Source organism: Bidens hawaiensis, unplaced genomic scaffold (assembly GCF_021521415.1).
Source record: "Bidens hawaiensis isolate Kalapana, Puna unplaced genomic scaffold, B.hawaiensis_p1.1 tig00028953_1, whole genome shotgun sequence".
Classification (NCBI taxonomy): Eukaryota; Viridiplantae; Streptophyta; class Magnoliopsida; order Asterales; family Asteraceae; genus Bidens; species Bidens hawaiensis.
This window is the reverse complement of record NW_027494754.1, coordinates 192,236-200,550: the sequence shown is the minus strand read 5'-3', so window position 1 is coordinate 200,550 and position 8,315 is coordinate 192,236. Positions and strand designations below refer to the sequence as shown.

General features: G+C 37.0%; 1 protein-coding gene across 1 annotated transcript; it reads left to right on the top strand.

Moving 5' to 3' along the window:
* Positions 1-825: 825 nt before the first annotated feature.
* LOC143577933 (protein FAR1-RELATED SEQUENCE 5-like) lies at positions 826-3,506 on the top strand. The gene is made up of 9 exons (XM_077061642.1): positions 826-871; positions 970-1,027; positions 1,130-1,543; positions 1,690-1,825; positions 2,025-2,108; positions 2,219-2,456; positions 2,509-2,783; positions 2,871-2,975; positions 3,066-3,506. The coding sequence occupies exons 1-9, from the start codon at positions 826-828 to the stop codon at positions 3,504-3,506; spliced, it is 1,797 nt and encodes a 598-aa protein (XP_076917757.1).
* The last annotated feature ends 4,809 nt before the right edge of the window (positions 3,507-8,315 follow it).

The following is an 8,315-nucleotide window of genomic DNA, read 5'->3' as shown; positions in this document are numbered from 1 at the left end:
ACCGAGTTTTTTTTATGAAACCAGGATGATAAAATAAGAATTTTGGTTTTTTTACTTTTTTGATTTTGATTTTTGTGTTTTTTATTTTATGATTTTTTTATTTTTGAGTTTTTTGTGGTCCAAAATGGTTCTCATAGTTCTCAATTTCAAAAAGGTTCTCTCATGATCCTGATCATACATATATATATATATATATATATGGTTTAAATAAGAATTAATTGTTTTGTAAGAATGATAAGAACTAATGAATGAATGACAAGTAGTATAGTTTTTTATTTAAAATAAAGGGTATTTAGGTAAATCTTTATATCCATTAAATTTGTTTAAAATATCACAATAACCGGTTTAATTCCTACAATTAAGTGATATGGATTTGATTCATGTTTAAGATCGATTATTCAGTAACCGTCGCTACCTTTTCTTCTTTGTTAAAGTGATTTTGATTAAAAAAACCTTAAGAAACATAAATTCTATGATGGACGGTGAAAAAGGTACATAAATTACTTACTATCAATTGTGTTTATGTATTTATTAATGTCAATTTCATTTAATTCCCATTACTGCTTTGTATCATATATATTTGTTTATTAATTTTGATTGTTTATTAATATAACGCACATGCTTGTTTTTATGCGAATTCTATATCAATCAATTAATTTGCATAATGTTAATTACTTGCCTTCTATGATGATGATCGACCATGATGTGTAAACACCCTGGGGTCATCAGATATATATATATACTTGAATGAAAATGGTTAGTGTGATATCTATATTTGTTACTTTAGATACTGTTTATTAGCTATTTTATATGATGATGACTATGATGTGTAAACACCATGGGTCAACTCTTGTTTACTACAATGATGCAAGTAGGTTTTAATTATTCATATCAGACACATAATTGGTTCGTAATAGATTTATGTTTTTTGATTTTTTTGATATAAATTATGTCTTATTGTTTGTATAGATGCTATTGCTTACCAACCGGTTGGTATTGAACATATATCTCCGATATCTGGAAAAAAGTCTTATTATCCAGTTTGTGTTGCATCAATGAAACCCCATTGAAGGTATAATATTTGACAACCTTGAAGTTGCTAAATCATTCTACAAAATATATGCTCTAGCTGGTGGTTTTTCAATAAGGAAGCAACACAATGGAAGTCTCGGGGTATCATTCTGGGGAAGTATTTTGTCTGCTCAAAAGAAGGTCAAAATACGGTTAAGGCTGTTGATACGCTAGAAGAAGAACACACGACTAAACAAAAAAGAAGGAGATCTTCACAACGTACTGGTTGTGAAGCATTAACTAAATTAGAGCTAATGGCTGATGGCAAATATAAACTATACAATTTTATAGAGCCGCACAACCACCCATTTGTTCATGAGGATGATATGCACTTTATTCCTTCAGCTCGCAAGCTTTCTTTTACAAAGAAAACACTTATCAGTGATTTGGCTAACATTAATGTTGGACCAGTTAGAGCGTTCAATATTATGCGGACTATTTTGGTGGGTTTGAAAAAGTGGGTGCAACTAAGGTGGATTGCAAAAACTTAAGAGAGACCAAAATCTATATATCAACGAGTATGATGCTGAAATGGTGGTCCAACGACTCATGAGGAAGAAAGAGTATCTACCCAATTTTTCATGTGAATATACTACTACTCCTAATGGTGTTTTGAAGGGTTTATTTTGGGAGGATGAAGATGCTAAGAGGAGCTTTTACACATTTGGAGACGTCGTATCCTTTGATGCGACGTATCGACACAACAAGTACTGCATATATTTACTTTTCTGGCTATAATTTAACGTATTTCAAGGTAAATAACATTATAATTATTAATAGTTTTTAGATACAAGATGGTGTTTATACCCTTTACGGGCATTGACAACCACAATTGTAACGTTACACTCGGTGCTGCTCTGCGTGGTAACGAAACGGCAGAAACATATACTTGGTTGCTCAAATGTTTTAAAAATGAATTTGGATACACACCTCAAGTTGTTGTTACCGATTAGGACCCTGCTATGAAGAGGGCGATTGAAGACGTTTTTCCTAATACTAGACACAGATTGTGCATGTGGCACATTGTTTTAGCAAAGGTGAACACATTGTTTTATATCACATAAATATATGAACTTGCTTATTTCGAATTAATATTTTTCTAAGATTTGTGGGTTTACAAATAACGTTTTTGACTTTTTGGTATCAGGTTGGATCAAAGATATACAACGAAACAGATTTTAAAGAACGGCTGTGCGATATAGTATGGACGGATCAGATATTCGCTGAACATTTTGAAAACGAGTGGGGCCAGATTATGCATGATTTTCATCTAACTGACCATGAATGGTTGACCGATATTTACGAAATGAGAAGCTCATGGATTCCTGCATTTTATCGTGACGAAAACATGTCTGGGCTGATGCGTACTTCATCTAGGTCAGAAAGTGAGAACCATTTTTTTTGGTAAGTTTTTCAACCCACGTTGTACTCTAATAGAGTTCTTTGCTCACTTTGATTCTGCAATCGAACATCAACGAAACGAGCACGGGAGAAATGACCACGATAGTAGGTACAAATCTCCCCGTATATGGAGTAATTTCCCCCTAGAGAGGCAGGCTGCAGAAATTTACACTAGAAACATTTTCTTTGACGTCCAGTTAGAAATAGATACCTCTATTCACCAATGCCAGTATAGGAGTTATCACGTTGTAGGTGATTTTATAAAGTTTTATATCAAGGACTTTCAATTCTACCCGTCATCAACATGGGAGGTATGTTCTTAAATAATACATATGTTGTGTATAAATTAATTTTGTTGTCATTATGTAAGTTGTGACACGCGGTTTTCGTATTTCCAGGTTATGTATCGCAGTGAAGACTTAACCGTTTATTGCAGTTGCAAAAGGTCTGAACAGTTTGGTCTTTTATGTAGACATATTTTTTTTGTCCTCAGAATGGGAGAGGTAACGGTTTTTCCTAGGCAATATATACTTAGGAGGTGGACCAAAGATGCTGTTGCAAATAGTCCATTACATTCATTATCTTATAATCAGGCCAATGGCATTGGTAATAACAATGTTTACTCTGTTGTTCGGGATATGAACAAGGTGCACGACCATGTTATAAATCAACTGGTTGGTGACATGGAGAAGTTATCCCACTACGCTGAGTATATTAATAATTATAAAGCTAAAGTGGACGAGATAGAGTTTGTTGCCTCGCTACCGAGCAAAAGAGACATGTTTGCTGACATACTCAATACTAATCAGCCTACACACGTTAATATTCGTGCTCCTATGGATAGAAGGAACAAAGGGTGTGGTGTTCACAATCGTATAAGATCACAACGTGAGAAGGCGATCAGCCAAGCTGGAAAACCACCAAGGGCATGCAGAATTTGTGGTGAGCCTGGGCACGATACCCGTAACCATCACAATGTTCAAACCAAAAATGCTCAGTCCAAACGTTGTTTATCTCCAGGAAGTGAAGAATAGTAATTGCAATTTATATTCTTTATGTTTTCAGATTTTTTATCTTTTATGATTGCATGGTTAATTTGTGACATTTTGTTTCAAACCTGATGTATTTTTTTGTTTCATACATTAATTTTCCTTATGCAACATAAGCTGTGTTTTGTTGTTTTTGACATTTTGTTATTGTTTTTTACATTTTGTTTCAACTACTTGAATGTCATCAAATCTTAACTGCATATACAAGGATTGAAATGTCTTAATTGATAGAAATTTACACACTTTTTCATAATCTACTTGTGTGTTTGATTAAAATTTAAACTGCTCTCAAAACCATCAACGATTATGGTTTCTTATTTTATTTTCAAAAAAGTAATTTTGTGTATACTACCATTCATATGTTCATATTATCACCATGAAGAGGTAGGTCCCAGCAGAGCCTAGTTGGACCCGCAAGACTCACCTTGAAGAGGGACGTCTGCGCAGAAACCAACTGGATCCGCAGGACCAACCATGCTCAGAGACGTGACGTCCTTACGCGCAGTACGCAAGCTGGTTCCGCAGGAAATGCCTCCCGATGGTGAAGGACTCCGCCTGTCCCCGCAGCCTCGGATACAAGCCATCAGGGAAGGCCACCCGCGCAGCAGGGCTACACGCACAAGGCACTTAGCTCTCAATCACTCAGTGTCACCTGAAGGAATGAGCGAAGCCGGGAACTATCCCGCACAAGGGCGGGAGGGGGAATACTCCCGCCCAAATAAGCCAGTCCGTACGATACAGGAAGATCTTCTGTACTGTACCTGACGAGGTATGGGAAAAAGATCTGACTAAAGATACGACAGCTTATTGACAACAGTATGGCGAGCAGCATGCTCCTGCACTGTATGTCACTATTAGCCGCTGCCTACTCACCAACTACTGCCATACCACGTGCGTAGCCGTCAGTTGGTGGAACAGGAATAGTATACAGCAGGCCTGGTCGCTATCAGCCGCTACCTACCCACCAACTACCAGCAGGGCACGTGCGTAGGCTACTGTTGGTGGAACAGGAACACTGTTGCAGCCGGCCATACCTCTTTGGAAACCTACCTTCGGCTATAAATACCACAAATGGTATGACCATCTGATCTTATCATATCTTACTACATTATCATCATATTATACCTGATATCTGCTCTAGCAATCTCTTAATATACTTTTATATTTAAAGAGCAATCTAGTCTGATTCTCACGCCGGAGGGTGGTCACAAGGAGGAACCCCCCCTTCTCAGTGACGAGCTCACGGTGTCTGTTTTGCAGGTTATCAGAAGAACCATCTTCCAAGGGTCTAACCCCTCGTGGGAAACATCTATCTAACCCCCAGGTTACCAGTAATCTGCCCGGGGTCCGGTTAGTGTTTCTTCAGTGTTTGATTAAAATTTAAACTGCTCTCAAAACCATCAACGATTATGGTTTCTTATTTTATTTTCAAAAAAGTAATTTTGTGTATACTACCATTCATATGTTCATATTATCACCATGCCACTCCATTTTAACACCTTAGTTTGTAACACCAACCTACCCTTCACATCATATAATATGTAACACACAAAACAAATTCACAGTTTATACACTATCAAAACTACAGTAATCCCAACCATATCATAACATAATAAAGAAACATAATTGTCTCACCAAACACAAACCTACATACTAAAACCAGAGTCAACAACTTAAAAATCCATTTACTCAAACCATAAACTACTTTGTTCAACAAACACCAGCTGAAACCCAAATCGTGACTTTCGTTCTTAATCTACCTCCTCCAAACGAATCTTGATTCTATCCACTGCACTGTTGTACAACTCCATTTTTTCATCCAAGGGTAGGGCATCAAATATAAATGCACGTTCAAGAAGGTCATTCTTAGCCGAGTTGATCTCACTTAACAAGATCTTTGCAACATATTTTCTCCTTAATTCATCAAGTTCCTTATGTTGTTTTATGCCATGTACAACGACCTCTCTAGATAAATTGCAAATTCCATCCCATTCTTTAACGCTACCTCCCCTGTATGTTTCCATGTGCCTCATTCCAGATACTCCACAATCTACGTAGTTGTTTTGCGTTCTCCAAGGCATATCAATCACAACCACATCTGACTTTGCAATCTTTGATGCCATTCGATGTTTAACCCTATGTAAGTATTCTGAAAACGTGTCCCGCTGTTCCATTTTTGCATATAACTATTTAACATATAATAATACTCATATTTGGCAAAAAAAAAATAATAATAAGAAAGACTTACAATTATGAATGGCCATTTTCCGTATAGCTCGTTGAAATCGGCATCGAATTTTATGTTGTCTAGCAGCTCGATCCTCCCGGTGTACAGGTTAAAAACCATCACATAGTAGTGGTAACGCACGGGGTATAGAATTGGTATGAACACAAGATCAACTCCTGCAATACCTTTAAGATCTTGTTGTTTAAGTACCGATACCATGTTTGACATAAAATGGGCTATCTGTGTTGCCTTGTCTTAGTGGTAGTGGGTAGGAAATTGTGTTTAATGACATTCAGATTATCTATTAGCTAACATATTTATTATAATCTGATAAATTGACTACTGGTATATTTCCTTACCAACATCACCGCTAAGCAAAATAATCGATGTGTCATTTCATTCTTCCTTAACATTTCTTCCGTGTTCAGTACCTCCGCCCATGAACTTACCACCGACACATGTATGTATAGACCCGGTCGCATTGTCTCCATCACAACGCGTCCTACTGATATACCATTACCAGTTCTAAACACCACCTCCCTGTTTCATTCACTTTGTCAAAATACTACATATTAACATATATACATAATAAACATGTCCATATTCATTAGGATCTTACCAGGTCCCACCATACGCTGCGTAAATCATGTCTGACACGAGGTTCTCCGGCTTAATTACTGGTTCCTTCAACTGAAAAACACGTTGCACATACGGAGAACACATGTCTTCACCAAATGTATGAGGACGTATTGCTTGTTTCCCCTCAACCTTGTTGTCCTCTTTTCCCTCGACATGGTCACCGGCCATCACATAATCCGTTACTATTATCTCGCCTACACTAATAGACTTCGGCACATTACCTGATGACCCTATGTCGAATTTTGGGCGGCTGAATACAAGTGTTTGTTTAAGTGGCGTTGTATACTTCGAATCTGTATATGCCTTAACCTGTCTGTCCAACTCTTCAACAGTTCTCGGAGTTAAATAATTGGGGCTTTTCTCAAGATCATTTACATGATCACCGTCAACCAGTTTGTTGTTTTCACCAAGGAAATACTTTCCAACTACGTATTTCCATAGTTCTTCAACTTCGTTTATAGCCTCACTATACAGGTACTTTATCTTTGCTTCTTCAAGATTTATCTTAATGTCACTAATATTATTCTCGAAATCCTGAATTAGCTCATACAACCTATGGGCTGCCACCTGAATAAGATCAACAAACACACGTTACGACTATGATAATAACAAACAAGTATAGTACACGAAATATATATTTGTTTACATCAACATCTGTTTGTGTCAATTGTGTATGTGTATCAAATTGTGTGAGCTGAATATCTCCCACATTCGCCTTGACAATGGGTTCGGTCGGCATGCCACTAGTGTCAACATCATTGATTATTGGGTACTTGCTTATATAGTTGTTGCAATTTTTAAAACACTTCAAGTCTGTTACACCATCATCTACCTCCATAATCAGCCCATTGCCTTCTACTTCTGCATTCACTTTATCTTTATTCTTTTTGAATAACTCCGGTACTAACTTTTGCTTCTTCACATCTTCAACACCTCCCCCTTCATTTAACTGTTTCTTAACCACGATCACAACTTTGTTCTCTCTCCCCTCCTTATCTTTGTTTTTAACTTGTGCCTCATTATCCTCATGCTTGATCACATGTGTATCCTTTTTGGGTGGTGCATAGCTCATCCTTATTGATTCAACAAGTTCCAAATAATCCAGATCACCAAACGTAAACCTCGTCACCGGATGTGGCAATTTGTCTGACTCCTTAACCATATCATTCTTGAGATGCGCCAACGCCAGTTAAAACAAAACATAATCAATAAATCAATAATCAACATAACTTTAAGATCACTGGACACAAAAACTACAATTTAAACACAATTAATATATCTTTATACTTACCAGATGCAAGATCATTGATCCATTGTATTCTTTATCCACAACCCACCTTTCCTTTGATCGCTTCATCAGTGTTGTCATGTACTTGCACCAGTTCAAATCTTTAATATCATCAGTTTTAATAATGCATGTCAGGAATTTACGGTTTAAGGCATTGTTACTTGTAACTTCTCCCAACAGAGTGTTAAAAGCTACCAAGAAGTTATAAACAAACAGCCTGCCACTGTCTGTCTGCCCCCCAGGTATTTCATAAATGATGACGGTGTTAAGGTTGTTGCTCCCTTTTTAAACTGTTTGTTCCACTCGTTAACAACCATATCTGATTCGCGTGCTCTAACCATCTTAGTCACATCCTTATTGCCGATTGGGATTCCAAGTAACTATGTACCAATTTTGGTGTTATATCTATCTTAGCCACGCCTATGTCTAATACGCTACTTTCATGGTTATAGTTCCTAGCTAACCAGTAACCTAGCGACGTTGGAATTTGGGTAATTTTCAGCTCAAGTATTGTGCCAAACCCGATTTCTTTCACCACCCTTCTTTGATTCTCGTTGAGGTTCTTAATGAATTCATAAAACTTATAAGTTTTTATCCTTGGTTTTACTTTTGTACCATCAAATGGATGGTATGTATGCCG

What these genes read in the sequence shown, in the direction of transcription:
- LOC143577933 (XM_077061642.1), top strand. Translation starts at nt 826, where the DNA reads ATGTGTAAACACCATGGGTCAACTCTTGTTTACTACAATGATGCAA. An exon ending in TGTTTACTACAATGATGCAA is followed by an intron (nt 872 to 969) that starts GTAGGTTTTAAT and finishes TTGTTTGTATAG; the next exon opens with ATGCTATTGCTTACCAACCG. An exon ending in TCTCCGATATCTGGAAAAAA is followed by an intron (nt 1,028 to 1,129) that starts GTCTTATTATCC and finishes TATATGCTCTAG; the next exon opens with CTGGTGGTTTTTCAATAAGG.